This window comes from Lates calcarifer, linkage group LG14 (assembly GCF_001640805.2).
Source record: "Lates calcarifer isolate ASB-BC8 linkage group LG14, TLL_Latcal_v3, whole genome shotgun sequence".
Lineage (NCBI taxonomy): Eukaryota > Metazoa > Chordata > Actinopteri > Centropomidae > Lates > Lates calcarifer.
This window is the reverse complement of record NC_066846.1, coordinates 1,135,970-1,156,553: the sequence shown is the minus strand read 5'-3', so window position 1 is coordinate 1,156,553 and position 20,584 is coordinate 1,135,970. Positions and strand designations below refer to the sequence as shown.

The 20,584-nt window shown below is 39.7% G+C and overlaps 1 protein-coding gene across 2 annotated transcripts in view; it reads right to left on the bottom strand.

Annotated features, from left to right (window-relative positions):
• map4k2 (mitogen-activated protein kinase kinase kinase kinase 2) overlaps positions 1–20,584 on the bottom strand; it is a 38,669-nt gene that overhangs the window by 11,264 nt on the left and 6,821 nt on the right. For both annotated transcript variants that reach the window (XM_018671082.2, XM_018671083.2), the window contains exons 2-15: positions 11,701–11,758; positions 10,830–10,920; positions 10,423–10,487; positions 9,941–9,996; positions 8,316–8,363; positions 8,167–8,209; positions 7,940–8,012; positions 6,991–7,122; positions 6,750–6,812; positions 6,536–6,617; positions 5,921–6,037; positions 5,752–5,830; positions 1,142–1,200; positions 996–1,048 (exon numbers count right to left, since the gene is read on the bottom strand). In XM_018671082.2, coding sequence (XP_018526598.1) covers positions 996–1,048; positions 1,142–1,200; positions 5,752–5,830; positions 5,921–6,037; positions 6,536–6,617; positions 6,750–6,812; positions 6,991–7,122; positions 7,940–8,012; positions 8,167–8,209; positions 8,316–8,363; positions 9,941–9,996; positions 10,423–10,487; positions 10,830–10,920; positions 11,701–11,758 — 1,019 coding nt within the window. The remainder of the gene's footprint in view (positions 1–995; positions 1,049–1,141; positions 1,201–5,751; positions 5,831–5,920; positions 6,038–6,535; positions 6,618–6,749; positions 6,813–6,990; positions 7,123–7,939; positions 8,013–8,166; positions 8,210–8,315; positions 8,364–9,940; positions 9,997–10,422; positions 10,488–10,829; positions 10,921–11,700; positions 11,759–20,584) is intronic.

Below are 20,584 nucleotides of genomic sequence, written 5' to 3'. Positions count from 1 at the left end.
ATAAGGTTTGGCCAAAGTTGCATATGTCTGTCTTGTTTTCATTCAGTGTAAATCACAGTTAGTGTTGTCTGGGTTTTAGAGCTGACACACGTTGGCAGGGAGGCATGTCCCGCACTGTGGGCTTTTCAAGGCTACTAGCTCATTAGTATTGTGCCAGTAAATATACTGAAGATCAGCCCGGCACCAGTTTGTAATCCTATGTGTGAGTTAATTTTCTTTTTAATGACAAAATGTGGTTGCAGTATATTATTTACCACATCATGATTACTACCTTTTAAAATTAGCTGAGCTTCTCCAAAGTCTGTCCCTGTACCTTGTGGTGACTACAGAAGTAATGACTGGGGTATAGTGATTACAGCAATCAGTGGTTTAGATCATCTAGATTGCTGTTTCCAACCTGACTGCTGCTGTTTCTTGTCCTGTCTGCCATGTTCTCAGATGGCAGTGATTACCTGGGTGTGTACAATATTATCAGAACTGGTAGAGATGATGGCCAAAACAACAAAAGTAAGATTTAAGTTGTGATTAATTGGAATTAATCTTTTCATGCTAAAAAAAAAAAGTTAGTTGCTACAGTTAAAGATTGCTATGGTCACCTTCTGCTCTTTAATAAGACAAAATTATTATCTAACAATCAGTCTCACTGAGAAGGATCAATGCTGATAACACAAAAGTTCCTAATTCTTTTAAAAACTCACCCACATTCTGTCTCTGGTTGTGTTATTCTATCCAGTGGTGCCCCCAAATCCCCAAAGCAACTTGGCATTGTTGGGGATTTATAAATCGACACATTTCACATTTCTGGATTTGGAGGTACTTCACTGGACACTTTTAAAAATATAATCACAGCAACTCATTGATAAAGGAGGATAAAAGAAAAAATTCCATTGTTGTCCTCTGGTTAACTACTAATCGCCTCAAGACAGGCATCCTGTACAGCAAAAAACCATAACATTCCCAATACAGAATGAAGTGAAGGAGAAAAAAAGTCTTACGGTGAGCTGTCTTCATCTCCAGACAGACTCCAGTCATCATCATAAGAGCCTTGCTGAAAGAAGGGCCAAAACGCTTCAGTCATATTCATGCACATATGCTCTGATGAATGTCGTCAGTATATGCCGCTGTCACAAAAATGTCTTACCAAATCAGGATAAGGTTCTGTGACTTTTCTCAGTGGGGGTCCAAACTTCACTTGGTCAACTTCAAAGAAAACACAATAAAAATGAAACATGTTTCAGCAGTCACATAAAATGGTGCGGTTTATCAGATTAAGATAATAAAGAGCAAACCAGTGTGCTTCCACACAATCCAGGCATTTTTATGGCCACAATATTGATCAGCACTCAACTCTCAAGTGTATTGATTGGCCGTAGTTGAGGCTAGACACAGCAAGCACTCTGCAGCCACACATCACCTATCGCATCAATAAAGAGCTGGCACTACGGTACACTGGCTTCTGCAGCCCTGACCCCACACAACAGACATACACATACACATACACACACATACAGACTGACAACAAGTGACAAAACACAATGACATTTTTTACTATATTTGGTCTGGTATGACCAGTAGCATATGCTGGCTAATGTTAGCTAGCAAACTCTGAGTCATCTCTGCAGATACTGTTGTGTAACTGACTTTACTGAATCAGTTCACTGACACCATGACTCCACTTGTACTGGTTTTTAGCATTTAATACTATCCTGTAATTGTAATTGTCACTTGTGGCCACAGAGGTCACTGTTCAGCAAACGTTACACAAGCTAGCTACAGTACAACTCACACATTATACAAATATAGTGTGTTTGGCCTTTTGTCCTGAACTTTTGAGATGTGAGCTAACTTCCAAAAATCTGAATTAAAAAGTGACAATTTTTTTAAAAATATCTTTGTGTACACAAACCAGACAAAAGGTCAAAAGCCATGCTAGCAGCTGTGTGAGGCTGTATTTAATCTGATCATCTGAGCTAAATGCTAATGTCAACATGCTAACATCCTCACCACGACATTTTGAACATACTGATGTTTAGCAGGCCTTCTGTCCCACTTTTAACCCCATTTTAGTGTGATTTTAGCCCCACAAAAAGAGCCAACACTTTAGCATTGTTATGGTTTGAGTATTCCTTTCAATCAATCATTGAATAAAGATGAAAGTATTTAATTAGAACAAATATCACATCCCATATTTCCAAACTGTTTTGCATCACTGTTGATTGCTTCTAGGTTTGACATTATGGAATATTGAATATTTTTTTATTATTTCATTCTTTTTTCAAAAACATCTGAAATTATACATATATGGGGCCTACATACATCTGCATAGTCATAATGAGTTATAAGTAAAGACAGAGGTGCCATTTTCAGTCTACCCTTGCATACAAATGTCCTGCTTTGGTTTCTCTAGTGACTGAGATGTGAGATCTGACTTGAGGAAGCGTGAAGTCACGTAACCACAGAGAACATGAGCTATTGGTTGACAGTTTGGCTTTGAAGCAGAGGATAAGAAAACTAGTGAACCAGAAAGCAGAAGCTGCTGTCTCCTCTCAGCTCAGTTAGCTGACATGTTGTTGCTGAATGATGCAGGATTTCAGCAACAACATGCAACAGCCTGTATGTATGTGTATCTCTGCAATTGTTGTCTTTGCTGGTTGAAACTGAATGGGAGTATGGGGATGGCAAAATCGATTGAATTATGCCACATGCACGTCAAAATGTTACAGTCAAAACTGAGGAAATGAAAATGCAATCGATAATGAAATAAAGACAAAAACAAAATGTCCTTGTTCCAATCTGTGTACTACATACTTTGGATTTTTACAACCTTCCCAACAGTCAGTGATTTCACTACACTATGAGCACTTGCAGAGACTTGAAACTTGCTTGCAACAGAAATTCCACCACAGTGAACATAAGTGTCCTTTTTTGGTCGAAGATCTGTTGTTGTATATTAGGCTATTGTTGTAGGTGAAACCTGATTCAAACGCTTAGCTGTTCACCACCAACTTCCCCAGTGTTCTGACTGGCGCTCTATTTGTATGAGGATGTCTTGGTGCCCTTAATACTATTTTTGTATTTCCTGTTGCTCTCTGCAAGCTTTTATTGCATTATTTTTGTCTCCCCTTTACCTTTAAGAATCTCTTTGCCTCCTGCTAGAATGTCAGGTCATATATGTGCTCTTATATCTTACATCCTTAGTTAAATACAGATGAAGCTAGAACAGCCTTTCTATCACAAATGTTTTTTGTCTTTGCTGTAGCTAAATGCTACCATTAATACGTTACTATTAAGTACAGCCTCACAGAGCAACTGGCTACAGACTCTGAGGGCTCTATTTTAGCAGTCTAAGCACATGGAGTAGGTGCATTTAGGCTGTGTCCAAAACTACCTTTGCTAGTTTAGCTGCAACATCACACACATGGATCAATGGAATGTACTTGGTCTCTTAATTAATCATGGCTGTGTTTTGGGCGTATCATACAATAAACCAATCAGAGTGCCCTCACCCATTCCCCTTTATAGGCAGGTTCACTGGTATGGGCTGTTATTACAATCTTGATAATGCGCCATTAAAGAATAACAGTGAAATATTGCGTCACTGACTTCAGACTGTTTGTCAATCACTTTCAACACGTCCAGATAATAATGCGCCCAGAATGCACTTCACCGCACCTCGTTTTAAGACTAACACGCCCATGGGTGCTCGGATGGGCGCGGGTGCATTTGCAGGAAAGTGACAACTGTGTTGACTGTAGCGTCACATTTGGTGCCACTTTGTGTTGCTTTGTACTAGGTGTAAGACAGGGCTTTACTCTTGCTCTTAACTCTTCAAATAAGTCTTCTTAACTTACTTATATATTGGTAGTAAGTGCACTTAGCACTGGTACAGTAATAGGTGTTGTACTTAAACAATTCTCAAAGGTTAAATGTCTAAACTTTGCCTAAATACATTATGAACAGTCTGATTAAAGAAGAGCACAAATTGGGCCACAGATTTGATGCCATCTTTCAGCAACTGACAGTTTCTGATACTTTTTATTATATTTTGGTGAGTACCAAAAAAGTATTAATGTTCCCCCAGCTCTGTGTAGTAATATTATGACCCTTAGCAGTAGCAGTAGTAATAGCAGAAGCGGTGTGAGCCTTCAAAGCCTATATAGGCTAAATTAAGGTGCAGGTGTTGTATGTGTTTGTGGTTTGTGCATCTATGAATGACACACTGTATAAAAGGGAAGTAGAGGTCAACACTCGGCTGGTTTATGATACAGCACTGGGTAGAGTGTTAAGCCAGACTAACACTTCAGAAACACTTAGGCCACAAGATGCCTTTTGGCAGCTCATCAGCATGAAGTCACTCTAGCCAGTGCATAGAAGTACCACTGTCTGTCACACACCAGTGGCATGTTGTCAGTGCCATCCTCTGACACAGCCTCCATCCCACATGTATGGACAGGTTACAGAGCGAGGGCAGCCATCAGCAGGCTGACTGAGAGGCTTTTGTCCTTACTCATATTATGGAGATTACAGCAAAGAATACCGGGGGTTGTGGTGGACAATGAAGCGACTCATCAGCAAGTACAACCAATGTATAGTATATTTATGTATGCACAGACACAGCCATCATGTACACTTGCACATGCAGTGGCTGTCAGGATGAAACTGTGCAACACAAAACAATACACAGGCATATGAGGTAGTTTTGGGTGAGTTAAAGGAATAGTGCCACATTTTGAGTAATATGCATATTCACTTTCTTTCTAGGTTGAACTGTTCAGATTGATAATCTCATGTCTGCCTGTTAAGCATGGAGCTGGAGTCAGGACGTTAGCTTAGCTTAGCATAAATACTGCAAGCAAGGAGAAGTTCTGTGGGGCTGTGTTTTAAGCTAAATGCTAACATCAGCATGCTAAAAGTGTAAATGTAGAGGTATACAGGAGCGTTCTGTGTGTTCAGATTCAGCCAAATGAATCAAACCTCAGTGGATGACATTTCATCATTCAAGAGGAGAACAATTCAAAACATAAGCTTAAAGCAACCAAAGAGCTTTTCAGGATGAAGAGGTGAAACAGGCCAAGTCAGTCACAATCTGACCGAGCAGCATTCCACTTTCTGAAGACCAGACTAAAGGCAGAGAGACCTCACAACAAGGAAAAAAAGTCTGCTGATGTCTATGGGTGCAAGGGTGTCAGGCTTCATGTCTATCTGTTTCCTACACGTTAGGTGTTATGTGTTAGAAGGACTATCTGCCACACAATTAATTCTATGTCAATGTAAACCTTCTCAAATTAAAGCTGAGGCTTGGCACTTTAATGTTGTTTCCACTGTTTTATCTGTACACAAATTCACTGCAACAATTTCTTATCATCCATCTGTTCTGTGCATCTGTGAAGTACAGAGCAGATGAAGAGAACATATTGTACCAAACCTGGCAACCTCAACAGGATTATAAGACAGCAGCTGCTGTCTGCCAAGGGATAGATACGTTTATTTCCCAAATGTTTGAGTATTCCTTTAAGGCTAAGGAAGCATACCAAAATTTTGGGATTTAGACTTGTGACTGTCCCCCTAACCCAAAGCAGGTCAATAACCGTGCATCAAATACACTGAGATACTGTATGTAAGCATATGTTTAGCCCACACAAAGACTGTAAAAGTTGAGCAGCTCCCAACAAGTCAGATTTTTAAAAAATGTTGGACTGTTCCTTTAAAAACTGTCCTCATGTTTGTATGGGTATGTGAGTGTGTCCTTACATTGCTCTTCAGACAGCGTCCTCTCTACAGGCAGGTGTTTCCCTGCTGACTGAATCTTGTCAGGAGCCATTTCCCCAACCTGTCAACAGAGCATTAATGAAAACACAATCCACTGTGAAAACGGCTGTTTTTTTCTCCATCTAAAATGTGGTATCACTGCAGCACTGACCTCCAGATCATTGTCATCCATGCTGTGTGTGTGGGCAGAGTGGAGCTCAGGGTTGTTGGCCATGTCCAGGAGCTCAATGATCAGGTTACGGGTTAGCAGCTGTGTCACAAATGGATGCTGGAGGGAGAGGTTACAGATTACAGCAATGAACATGTGTTAAATGGTACTGAAAAATGACTAAATCCACACTAACTTGCAAACTAATTAATGTTCTGTCTAATAATTATTATATTAATTATTACAATCTAATAATTACTAATACTCTAATTAAATTTTAAATCTTTGCAAGGATATTGAAAAGCTGGTTCTAGACCCCTAAATCACTGCTCATGTCTCACATTTGGTGGTGCAACTATGTTACTTTCATTATCTGTCAATTATCTTCATGATTCATTTAGTCTAGTGAATGTCAGAAAACAGTGAAAAATGCCCATCACAGTTTCCCAGAGGCCGAGGTGCTGGTCTTATTTTGTTTCATCAACAGTCCCACACCGAATGTTAAACAAATATTCTGTTTACAATGATATTACACAGGCAAACATAAATCATGTTCACATCTATTCTGAAAAGTATCAGCTGTTCATAGCTGAATAATGTATTCAGATTCAGACTAACCTGCAGCAGTGTCTCTGCTGAGGGCCTTTTACGAGGATTTCTGATGAGAGCCATCTTCACAAAGCTGTGGAAACCTGCAGACCTGCAGAGAGAAGACAAGGGGGGAGAGATACAGTGTGACTGAATTGTACATCTAGAAGATACTGATCAGATTAAAGGGAAAAAATTATCTTAATACTATATAATTCAAAGGAACACAGGCAGTCCAACTCACCACTTGGATTTCTCCTTTAGTCTTGGAGGCTGGAAGTTGCTCTTGGACATCAACATCAGTGCTCTGAAACATTGTTTTAAATGTCACCGGGCTGGAAAATGTCTTAATTGTTTATATGTTGTGACTGTCCAGGAATAAAATGCAAGGCCAGCCTTAATATTACATAACACAAGTCTCTAATGTTTATCTCACTGCTACGTCTGTCTGTTTCCAGCTGTCTGAGCTGTCGGTGCTGACTCACCGCATTGGGTGAAGGTCAAACATGGGCGGTTGGAGTTCAGCAAGCTCAATGGCGGTGATGCCGACAGCCCAGATGTCACACAGGTGGTTGTACCCTCCCTTCTTTTCCACTGCAGCCACCTCTGGAGCCATCCTGGACGATTAGAGAGGGAGAGAAGATATGAGAGGAGGGGAACATCAGATACAACACTCCTGAAAAGGAAATATATGCAGACACTGGCCTTCAACTGATGCTTTAGTGTCAAATAGTCATTGTGGTCAACTTCCAATATGAAGATGTTTATTCCCTAATATTAATTACGTTTAGTCTCTAAAACAGGCTCAGAAATTTCCTAAAACAGCATCAGTTTTATCAAATGTTACACAAACAGAGAGAAAAACAATAAAATATTACCATATATATTGTTTAACTGAACAAGTTTAACTAGGACGTCTGATTCATTGATGAAATTCCTCAAGGCAGCATCCTTGGGCCCCTCTGATTTTCCTTACTTACAAATAGATACTACTGTATATGTCATATATTTTGTATTAACTATTATTACCTATTATATATATATGATTATTTATCTGTTTCCTATCTCTTTATACTGTTTCTTACTCCAACAACATCAATCAATAAAGCCATATATAGCAGAGAGTACAGTAGTATCGTCTGTTCTTATATTATAGTGTACTGTTAAATCAGAGGAGTACTCTTACAGTGACTCACTGTTTCAGCTGTTGTGTTGTGTGGGAAACCCTGTGTACTTAGAACTGTGGTCATTTTTCTGGCCATAAATTTTCTTAAATATAATGAAAACGAATATTAGCATAAAATATTGGTTACTGCAACCCTCATCCAAATCATACAAACAGCACCACTGCGTCACCCTGCAAAAACGCCTGCAGCTTGAATTCCAATCTGCATGGTACTGTAAACAGGCAGAGGTCAGCTCTATTCATCTTACCAGTAGGGTGTTCCAATGAAAGACTTCCTTTTGGCCACTGAGGCGCTGATCTCTGCTGCCACTCCAAAATCAGCTAGACACAGAGGAGACAGATAAGGTAACAGTGGGGCTGACGGCAGCTGAAATCCAATATAGATGGCCTACTTAATGAGTTTGGATGGTTGAATAGGTACTACAGATGTGTGTGTATATGTGTGTGTGTGTGTCCGATACAGATCACCACTGACCCAGTTTCACATCTCCTCTCTCTGTCAAGAGGATGTTGGCTCCCTGTAGAGAGAACACCCATGAAAATGTAAGCATCTGTTCACATGACAACAGTATAATAATGTATGATCTCAATTATAAAGTAACACCTTAACAAAAACTGCTGTACCTTTATGTCTCTATGCATTTTTCCAGTTTCATGTAGGTGATACAAACCCTGGAAGAAAAACGGTGCAAACCATCATACAGGTGTGCAGGGCGAGACTAAACTGTTACGGGGCCTTGGGGCAAAAAATAGTTGTTGGGCCCCTGTTAGCCACCTCTGCCTCCTAACACTCAGGAGCCAGCAGCAGTCCTTTGCTGAGATACCTGGCCCCAAGTTTTCTGGGTGTCAGTTATTTTCAGGTATTTTGATTTAATTTGTTAGTTAACAATCGGCACAGTTGTCAACAAGAATAAGGTCTATGGTCTTACAACTACATTTTGACACAGAGACCTCTACAAAACTGGCCACAACAGCAGGTTATCATGCAGGACCCTCTGCCAGTGGTATTATCACAGCAGTTTTAAAAATAATATGAGAAACCCTTTACAGATAATGTAACAGGATAGTGTCATGTAAATAAATACTTATATACAAATCAATGTTGCATCACACTGATGCAAAGCTTATGCCATAAAACAGTCCTGCTCATTACATCACAAAGAAGCAGTCAGAGTAGTAGTAGGGTAACGCTGCTGGAGACAGTGCTACTTGTACTGTAGCTCACAGAACAGCACAATGACAACAGTGCAGCTCAACAACAACCAGGACTATTTTCAAGGCTAGGTTAAATTCTGATTTACCTTCAAGTTTCTTTTATTTGAAACTAAGATTCTTAATTTTAAACCACTTTTAAATCCATCCTGGATTAGTGTGTTTTTATGCTGTTTATTAACTTATTTCAGATGCAGCCATGGCAGTATTATTTAGGTGCCAGTTTAAGTCAGTGATCAGTCATCAGTTCTTTTATAGTTTGGTTATAACAAACCATAATTTCATTAAAAATGAACACAAATTAAAATTCTGGTTTCATCGTCTCAAAACTCCTGTGTCTGTTTTAAAAGATGTAATGGAATAATGTATTCTGGTGCTTATTGAACAACAAAATCAAATGTTTGGATGAAAGGGAAAGAAAAGAGGCAAAACAAAAAATTCTAATGTACACAACAACACTTGTATACCAAGTTTCACTAAAGGATCTGAAGATGTCCAAACGAGATCAGTGCCTCTTAGGCCAAAGACTGTTTTCCCCTCTCCATGCACCTTAGCAGTGGGTGAAGTGGGCCAGAAATCCCTCGACTGCAAAGGACTGCCATTATGAATCCAAAGCCAGTGAACTATTTAGCTGTGTGATCACTCTTAATCATCAGTTTATTTAGATAAGAGGCAAATGTGACCAAATGTGGATAAACCAAGAAAGTCCATTTAGAATAACAAAGTCAGACAAGACCTTTCTTCTCTCAGTCGTTCTCTGGGATTTCTTCCTTTTTAATTCAGCATGAAAACTTTAAGTGAACAGAAGGTCACTCACTAACAAAATAAAGACAGTCTGATGTGTATGTTCTGCTCCTGACTCTGTTATGCTGCAGCAGCCATTTATCTCTAGAGTATATTTAGTGGTCTGGTGAGGTTAAATACTACTTAGCTCTTCTGTTGCTGGGAAAAACACATGACTCACTCTGTCAGCAGTGTATCTTTAGAGTTTTCACAATGCAACAGTAACAAGCTGCCTTTCACCTAAAAAGTCTTACCTGGAGGGTTTCTCTGCACACGTATGCTATCTGTTTCTCCTTTAATGGACCCGTCACTGTGAAGAACACTTTGATTAATGGCTCCGACTCAAGAGGAGGAGGAAAAAGAAAGAGCCTGCAGGTACATTTCTAAAAACAGAGTAGAACTTGCTCTTCCAAATTCATTATACCTACTTCGACATCTGCACTAATTACACCAAGTCTCAAAATTAATATGGTGATTACAAGTGACAATTTGGAAAATATGTCTGTTGTCTTTGTGAGCATAAGGTTAGCAATAGGACTACCCAGAGGCTCACAGGTTTGGGTTAACAAGAGCTTTTCCTGTTCTTCACTGAATTCTCTGGGTAAGAAACACCACTGTTTCTTTAAATGGTAATGCAGCACTTTTAAAATATGTACTAAAACTGACATTAAAATTTGATTCAATACAAGTCCTATATTCAGTTTTTTCAATTTTTCAAATAAATTTGTATTTGTACCATGGTAAATATCCTGAAGTGACCCTCCACCACAGTACTCCATGCAGATCCACAGCTTGGTGTTCCTGGAGAGAGACACAACTTTTATCTCAGTGTTTGACATGTGCTCTGCTTATTCTCTGCTTTGCAGGAACTGTGAGAAGCAATATTGAAGTATTCAGTATCAAAAGGAAACGCACACAAGTAGACACTCCCTAGCATTCTGAAGCTAATGCATCACACCCACAGATGCATAGAGTATCATTCACTGCTGCTGTGCCAACAATCTAACTAAACACTAGAATGAGTGGGAGAGGAATCCAGCAACAGTGTGGGGAAAATAAAAGTCAAATTCCACATATTTAAATCCACCAACAATCCCGGGAATTCCACACATCTGAAGTGGACAGGCTGAAAACACACAGCACCTGTGGTAGCTGCCGAAGTACGCCACGATGTTTTTGTGCTTGCATTCCTTCATCATCGTAATCTCCTGCTGGATGGACGTGATGTCGTCACCTGAGCAGACACACAGTTTAGTGAGTGGTTTCTCAGTTCATAAAGCTAGGAGGAAAATTATAGACTGGTAAACCACACAGGGTTAGACTAGTGGGAGGACTGGTTTATTATTCATGTAACATCAGGACAGCTGGTTTATCTATTCATGCATTTATTTATCTTAATTAGGCAGACGAGTATAGTGATGCACTGCAGCTGCTCAGCATTACGTTAAACACAACTTTCTGACCACTGCAGCCTCATCCAACAGTAACAGCTGATTCAAAAATTCCCTCTTTGTGTTACCATCCCACCACTGCAACTCAGTGAGGAAGCAGAGACCAGGAAGAGGGTGTATGCACATTTTGTGCAGTGCCTTTTTGCCCACAATAAAGACTGTCCTCCATTTCTCACACTGAAATCACCTCAAGAAGGGATCTCCTCACAGATAGTATGAACAGAAGAAATACTGAGCTCTTATAATGAACATATGAGCATGTTAGTATTGTTTAAAGATAGACTTGAAAAATGTGAAGCTATCCTCGCATCATTGTTTTTTATTGTATTTTTTTCATTATATATTGTATTACTGTGTTGTAAAGTGGAGCTTACTGTAAAACAAGTACATGCCAGTGTGTGCGACTGTTTACAGGCCCTTCCACTGTCTGTGTGAGCCAGTGTCGGTCAGGTTTCACTACATTTTTCTCACAGAGGTGAATTGTTGTCTGAGACAGACCAAAATCGCACCATGTATCAATCTGTCAATAATCAGCTGTGAACATGTGTCAACTGTTAACATACCAGGGTCCAGCTTGACAATCTTGATGGCTGCCAGTTCAGACGTCCTGATGTTCCGAGCCTGAAAGGGATGGAAAATATATGAGAGTCTATGTAATAAATAAATGTAATCATAGACATTATACCCTGCTTTCACCCTACAAATGTACTGTATTCATAAGCAGGAGATTCATATGTACATGCACACACAGACAATCACAGACACACAAAACTGTACACAAAAGGACTGGGTCACTGTAGGTGATAAAAGTTTTCTAACAAAAGCAGTGAGATGAATAACCGAATGCTGAAGTCATTCAAAAAGCAAAAACCTGTAATTCCTCCAGCCATTAAAGGTACCATTAGAACAATTTACATAAAATAACTGCTTTTTTTATCACCAATGTGTGAAAAATATTAACGTGATTGAAAACAGGCCATTACCCAGCATTCTCTGTTGCATGGAACACACTGTAGACTGATTTCTATGGAAAGAACTCAGTCACGTTTTCAGGATGTGAGGTTCATGCTCCCTCCTAAGCACCCTGCCACAGCAAAAGTCTCTCTTCTGTGAACTGCTACAGCACAGGAAATGTACTATCATTCACTTTGAAATGGAGTCTATTGCCATAATGAAACGACCAGCTCCCAGTATGAGAAATATTCCAACAAACACACACCCCATGCAAGAGCAAAGAACAGAAAACTGTTTCTCGTGAGGCCCGTTTGGTCAAATGTGTGTTGAACTAGGGTCAACATCAGCAGAGCATTTGATTCATGGAGGGACCTTTGTTCAGCTTTGAGGATCAAAACCAACCACAAGCTGGTTCTCCTATTGGACAGGGGAGCTAACATTACTGCAAAGCCTGTGAAATTTACCGCGATACTGTGGTTTCAGCTTGCTAATGCTCTCTGACGTTAGCTTGCCTGCTAACATGGACAGGTCTGTAGCAAACTACTGTGTTGAGTAGATAACTTCTGGGCTGATCTGGCTGATACATCAACAAGCTTGCAGTTTTATAATTGATTCATCAGCTAACAAACCAATGCTGGACCCCTGCAGTGTAGCTAAGTTGCAGCTTCCTGGCTAACCTTTGCTTGTTTGCTTTGTATTGCCATGGTCAAACCCCCACGCAAGCACATACAGAGCCTTTAACTTCAGAGCTGAATCCCCTATAAACACAACTGCCTTATATTCTGTTCATCAATGACATCATCAGAAACCATTTAAAAAAACAACTTAGAAACAAGCCTGTATCTGGAGAACATGCTGAGATATTATCAGAATCAACCCACCCCCACCAACATCTGATTTGTATATAATATCCTCGGTGGACAAGGAAACATGCATATTAATGCAAGGTGTTAATACATGCAGAAAACTACAGTGTGATCAGACAACATGGTATAAATCCAATCTGTACAGTGTGACCACATTCATCAGTAAATAAATCCTCCTAAGTTGAAGTTGGCTTACACATGTCTGACAGAGGCAGATAGCATCTTCCCTTTCAATGAGTGATGCAAAAAGCTGGAAATGGAGTATCACTTTATCAATGTCCAGATTATATCAGATTCAAAATGCAAGCTTCTGTTTAGTGACTGCAGGAATACACAAGTCATTTGTGTAGTACTAGAAGTCACATAAAGTAAAGTGGGTGTGGGTGTTTTATTGCTACTTGTTTTTGTCAAATGTTATCTTTGCCCCATGCATTATGACTTTTCACTCATCTAAAATGTGCCTCTTTTGAAAGTCAGCACAGGATATACTTCAGCTCCTTGGCTCATGGCCCCACAGGTCGACCCACAGAGCAGACAGAAGTGCTCGTCACATGCGGACATGAGTTGCAGTGGAGCACGCTGCTGTGGTTTTGAAAGCCTGGGTGATATTCCCCGATACAGCTGGTAGCAAGCTGCACTATACCCAAGAGGAGGTATATTGTGTTTTGCACAACAATGAAAAGTGGCTTTGTATTACTCAACACAATACCCTCAGAGGACATGTCAGGTAACACCCTACATGAAACAAACCATCACAATGTAGCAATTATTAGACAATAAGTAACCACATGACTGTCTGCCAGGCTGTGATGATCCTGTTTATTGGGAATGATTATATTCAACACATTTTACATTTTATTAGCATGAAGATTTAGACTTTTGTTGGTTAGATGGTTGCAGTTCTGTCTGATATTTCTTTCAGTGTAGAAGTCATACTCTTTAAATTTAAGATAAAGTCTACAGGAAGATTTCTAACTCTGCGCTTGTGAGTTCTTCATTTTCTCTTAGAGCAAAACACAGAGCCTAATACAGCAACACACACTTACTCATGAAATTACACTTTCTATGATCACATGCCATTTATCAAGTTAAAAGAAGTTATCAATAAATCAGATGTGGCACACAGATGTGAGAAAAACAAAACAAAAAAAAATGAAGATTCAGTGTATGAATATACAAACATGCTTGCATGAGGTCTACTGTTTGATCTATTATCCACACATTTTTACAAACACAGTGTGTGAAAACATTAAGTCTTGGTTGGAGCTCTGTCTGCTCCATCAAGATAACAAAACCTGGGCACATATCCAACTGCTCAGCATGCTATCTTGGTAATGAAGGACCTATAATTAGTTTAGTCTGCGGTCTTATTGAGGCTTTAACCTTGTATTGCTTCCACAGCATGGTCTACGAGTATTGGCACAGACAGCTCTTTCCTGCTCTTTCCTGCTCAGGTCAAAGATAGACTGAGACTCATTCTTTAAACTGTTATAGAGGCTACCAAGTACATTACAATTTATCATCTGGGACCAATGAAGATTCACATCAGACTGATGAAAACACTCTGTAACTTCTGTTGAGACATATGGCTCTCAACCAAAGTGTTAAATGCACAGTCAAAGTGACAGATGGACTAATCCATCAACATCACCATCATTAGATACCACAGTCTGTAGAGCTCTGTGAAAATCTACTTTAACTCAGAATTTTAGGATTTCAGTTGTTTACTCCATTCCATGCATTGAACCTTGATTGTTTCTAGGATGGGGTTTCTTTTTGAAAATGGCCACTTACAGACAGCAGAAACATAACAATGTAAAATTACTCCAATTACCAATTCTGACCAGTTCACCCAGCCAAGATAAATCTGTACAATAGTACAGTAGAGGTGATGGTAGATGTTGTTTCAAAGCAGCTACACCATGTTTTCAACTTCCTCACTTCTTCCTGGGAACATCAGTCATCCCCATTCACTGACTGGACTGACGTCAGATGGACTGCTCCTCGCTCTGGGTATCCACAACAAAAGGAGGCAGCAGCCAATAGGATAAGCAGGTTGCCTCAACACAACCTGTAGCTTGGTTGCATTCACTTCCTGTTTTCCTTCCTGTTCTACCGCAGGACTTCCTGTGACTACAGTGATAGTAACGTCTCTGACATGGTTGTTACATAGTTAAGCCTGAAATAACAGCAGCTGAGGGTTACGTCTAAATAGGATGGAGGAGGCAAAGACTTGGTTGTATTTTGATCAGGCACACAAATGGCCTCTGAGCTGGAAATGATGTACAGTCTCTGGTCAAACTGTAACTCCTTCATAATGAGACCATTTCATGTTCTACTGAACACAGTATGGCGCACGAATGGCTTCTGACACCAACAGGAACATAACTGTTGACAAAAAGATGACTAGGGAAATGTAGCTTTGTGCTTGGTATTGTGGACTCTTTAAAGTAAGAATATGTAATGATGCGACTATATTAGCAAAAAAGATCGATATTGCTGTGTCATTACACTGACCTCATGACCCCCTGCTGTTACAGTACATTATGGTTTGTGGCCATAGTGGCTGCTGCAGCAAAAGTTACAGTCATAAGTGTGCGCAAATATCTAAAGCAGTTTTAGTTGCAATAGCAAGCAAAAAGCACAAGGTTGACCCAGGTTTTCCTCAGGAAGATTGTTAGGCTCAGCAGCTGGGACCAGCCCCAGGGCCAAAAGCTCAGTAAAGAGACAGATAAAATAAAAGGGCAGATAAAATCTCTGAGTTTTTTGATGGCCCACCAGTCCACTGAGGCCATGGCCCAATGGGATTTGACAATTTAGGCCTGGCTGCTGGGCTTGGTTTACTTATTATTGCCTTACATTGTTATGGCAAATATGTTAACAAACAGTTAAGTACTATTTCCACATCCAACAGACACAGAGCAACACTAGCATTCATTTGGAGTCTGGTGAATATGCTACTGTGACAAAAGCTGTATCCCAATACTGTGCCACATACTGCAACTATAAAACACACTCTATGTATTAATATTCTAAAATTTGGACAGTTCATATACAAGAAATCAATGTACATCGCCATTTGATATTAACAAAAAGTCATACATACATACATACATACATACATAGTAAGGTATTTCAATACACAACAAACTAAATTCTTACAATATTATTAGCAGTAGTATGCATGTGGGAAAAAGTACAAATCTCTGAGTCAAAGTTGTCTCAGAGAAGCACCAGAGACTTTTGAACGGTTTCTCTGTACTCTGAGGCAAAAATCTGAGGAAAAAAACATCCTACAAAACTGCAAAACCACTCACAGAACATAATAATTATGTTTGTGTGTGTGTGTTCCAGTATGCTGTCTAGTCCTAATTTGTACTCAGTCAAGACATCAGTAACCATTCTTGCTGCTTTAAAAGTGGAGTATTGGACAATACTTCCTACACATCACACAAGACACATCAACTTAATTAAAACCAACTGTCAAGGACACTCAGTTAGCTCCAGTTAATAGTTTGACTTTAAACAACAAGAGATGACAATAATACTGATGCTTCCTGCTTTACCACATTACCACTGGTGAATCTAAATGAACCATGGGTTTCAACTGACTGCAAACAATCAAATGCCACTATAAACACAGGGTGTTTTTTTAGCCACGCAGACACAGGCCAAATGTGGCTTCTCTCTAACTAACTATGACTTTCAAACTCTGTTGACAATGCTTTATTTTGATGGACTACTCCATCATCACTGTATTCTGCAGCATGTACATTGTTCTTACATTCACATATCTGTTAGAAAAGGATTGTTGTCTATATCAGTTACTAGTCTTAAAGCAAAAAGCAAAAGACAAACACGAAGACAAATAAACCTTGACCTTTATCTTTTACAACAGCACACGACTACATGGTGCAGTGACTCTGCGAGTGTGTGTGTGTGTGTGTGTGATGTATGTGGAAGAATGACAGGGAGACAGGAAGTGATCATAACTTCACAGTGATTTGTAGAAACACTGATCCACAACATGTTTTCACACAGTTGTTTATTGGGGAAAACAGACCTCACTTCTGGTGAATTAAAAAAAAAAAAAATATATATATATATATATATAATTATAATCTAATATTAGGATATAGTAACCTCAGTGCTGGGAAGGATGTTTAAACTGTAGTCTAATGACATTTATGAAAATGACTAATGACTAGTTAGTCTACAGTAGAAAAATGATTTGGTAAAACCAAATGCATAATACTGAGGTATGCAGTATATTTATCATGAGGGTTAAAGGTATTTCTTTCAGTCACATTATCTTAAAAATGTCCACATGCACCGTGAGCCTGGACAGGTTTCATAGTCGCTCTTTGGTAACTGGTTACAGTATAAGTGTGATACTATACTCAGACATGCTACTAGACAAAATACTGAACCTTGTAGTCTCCTCCACCTGGTCCATTATGTGCTTATACGCCAATCAGCCACAACATTAAAACTACTTGCATGATATTGTGTAGGTCCCCCTCGCGCCACTAAAACAGCTCTGACCCATCAGGGCTTGGAAGCAGAACCTCTGAGAGTGTCCTGTGGTGTCTGGTACTGGGATATTGGCAGCAGATCCTTTTGGTCCTGTGGGTTGCAGGGTGGGGCCTCCAACATCTCGCTGGTTCCGGTGCATCCCACAGATGTTGGATTGGAGGTCAGGTCAACACCTTGGGCTCTTTGTCGTGTTCCTTGAGCCATTCCTGAGCAGTTTTTATGGTGTGGTTGGAGCATTGTGCTGCTGGGGGAGGCCCCTGCCATTGGGGAGTGTGTTTGCCATGGGGAGGTGTGCTTGGTCTACAACAATGTTAAATTGGGTGGCATGTATCAAAGTAACATCCAGATGAATATCAGGCCCCAAGGTTTTCCAGCAGGACTTTGTTTATTGTAAAGAGATGATTGATGTTATTCACTTCACCTGTCAGTGGTTTTAATGTTGTGGCTGATCGGTGTATCTGAACACCTCATAGTGCATTATGACATGTATGACATGTAATTTACAATCTTCTACATCTGCATTCATTAAAAAAATACTCCTTATCACTACTAGGCAGTTAGTCTGAACTTGAAATGGCATTATTACACAATATGATAGGATCAACTTTTCCTGGTGATTTCCTGCGATGGCTTTTTCATGTTGAAACAGCTTTACAGGTTTACAGTGTTGTGTGAAAAAATGCTGTTTAGAATTTAAAAAACAAAACAGTGTGTAAAATTTGTCAATGAAAACCATGCAAGTCATCTAACAAGTGGTTTAATCAGACACCCAGAATGGAGCTTCTGTTACAAATCACAGTAATCACTACATGGACATTGAGTGCAGAGGATTTTCTCTTATTTGTCAAACCACAAAACAGCCAAACAAAACAACCAACACAAACACATGGCTGCATTTTCCTTCACTAATACGATAGCACAAAAATGCTCATACATACTCATGTAACGCACACTCATAACCACTAAAACATAGAACTGAAACATTAAGAGAATAAGCTGAAAATAGACCTTTAAAATCACCTTTACTTTAAGAGGAACTGTTGTTCTCCAAATGTCAAATCTAGTCTGCCTTGACGTTAAAGGACCATTTCCCTGATTATTTCACAAGGATCAGTTGAGCTGTCATGGGCTGTGGTCCAATAGCCAAAATAATCTCCTTTCCTAACCACTTTTCCTTGACCTCAGTGGACAGCGTTATGAAGTCAAGGAAAGATGCAAAGGAGAACTGATAAGGTATTAGGAAAAGAGAACCGTGTTATTTAGAGAATTCAACTGCACTTACACCAGGCTTTTTTAAACCAACTTGATTTATAATGTGGAAAAGATACAGTGACAAACTCTACAATTCAATAAGGGTTCCTGTCCAAAACTAATAATATAATAACAGTGAAATGAATGTACAAGTTGAGACAGTTGAGCCATTAAAATAACAATAAATAGGAATTGTGCGACAGGTCCAGAGTAACTGAAATTCAGACAGAGATGTATGGTTTCCTGTTACAGGCGTTTTTACCTTTTTTTTTAAATGTTTTTTTAGGTAGAGAAGCTCTTTTCCTTAACATTTAGAGAACTGGACTTAGCTCTTATCATGGCTGCCACTGACATACTTCCAGGTCATCTCACTCAGTTAGGAACCTTCCTAAAAAGGACTACTGGGCCGCACCCTTTATCTCAGTTTAGAGATTACAGATTTAAAACAGACATCTTGAATTTCAATCTGACCTCTGACACTTTGATTTTGAATTCATTTTCATTCAGATTTTTAGAGGACTAAGTAAAAAAAATCACTAATGCTCTGTGTGATAGTAAAACATAAAGTATACATGGCTACACTATAAAATCAAAGTAACTAAGAATCATTTTAAAACAGAGGTGATTTAGCTGAGGTTGAGACCAGCTGAGGACAGACACAGTGTGTGTCTGGACCGGCTGTGGCTGGTTGGAGCCACAGGAAGATGTGGATCAAGATTAATAAGAGGGTCACACACATGAGCTCTGAGCTGCATTTCCCCTGAATAACAGCAGTGTAATGACAGTCCATTGAATGCCCACGCAGTCACATGTCCACAAGTTTCACCCCTGCCTCCCTGCGGTCGCAGCTCAACTGAACCCACCAGCAGCAGCAGCAGCAGTGGGGATGATAATGTGCTATTGTCTGTTACTGCATGTAGTTCTGTTCCCATTCACTGCAGACGCACGGCCTGCAACATGTCCAGTGTTATACAAATATGATGCTGATACCAACCTCAAAGTCAGCTGAATATTGCTCATATCAGTATGTAGAAGCATTTTTGGTGAAATGGGCAGTTTGTCATCATGGTAGTCAGTGGTGGGCTGTCAGGGCCAGCAAGGCCTTCTCTGCTGGCCCAAACACTGTCACAATCACTGAATTATATTTTAATATATGTATTAAACTGTTCCCAACAGTCTATTCTCTTCATTTCATGTACTTTCGTCTTGGTTGTGCTGCTTCCAATACAGTCTGTTTATGTTAGAGTTTTTATCCAATCAGATTTCAGCCCCCCGTTGCCAAGTTAACAGAAATCTGCCTTGGATCCTTCAGAATCAACAGTACAGGCTCCAATGCAATGAAACTGTTGCCTCGCGGATCCTTTAGCCAATCAGATTTTGAGTGAGATCAGGGCCTTCTAGCAGGCCTTCACTAACGTCAAGATTTTCATGTCATTTGATTGGATGGTCAGAGAGTGTAACTGGTCAGAACTAGCTTACTGCATCTACAGCTACTAGCACAAGCTAAAACGTTAGTATAGATTTTATAGCTGTTTTTTCAACCCACAACGGCTGAAGGAGGAGGAAGAGTTCAGTGACTCTGTTGTAGAGGTTATCTGTCTAAGTCCTTTTCTATCGCTGGGGAGGCTAACGCTGAAAGTCGAGTCTGCCCAGTTTTAATTGGCTTTAGGCTGAGAATGTTCGCTCAACAGAAGCAGTTTTTATTTATCTACAAATAATCATCAGCTGCAGTCAGTAAAATGCATTTTACCTACAGTATATTTTATTGTTTACATCTTTGTCATTTTCTGAGTTAATATTGATGCTTCTGCTGGAGATGATGTGTGTGGAGCAGCTGTGG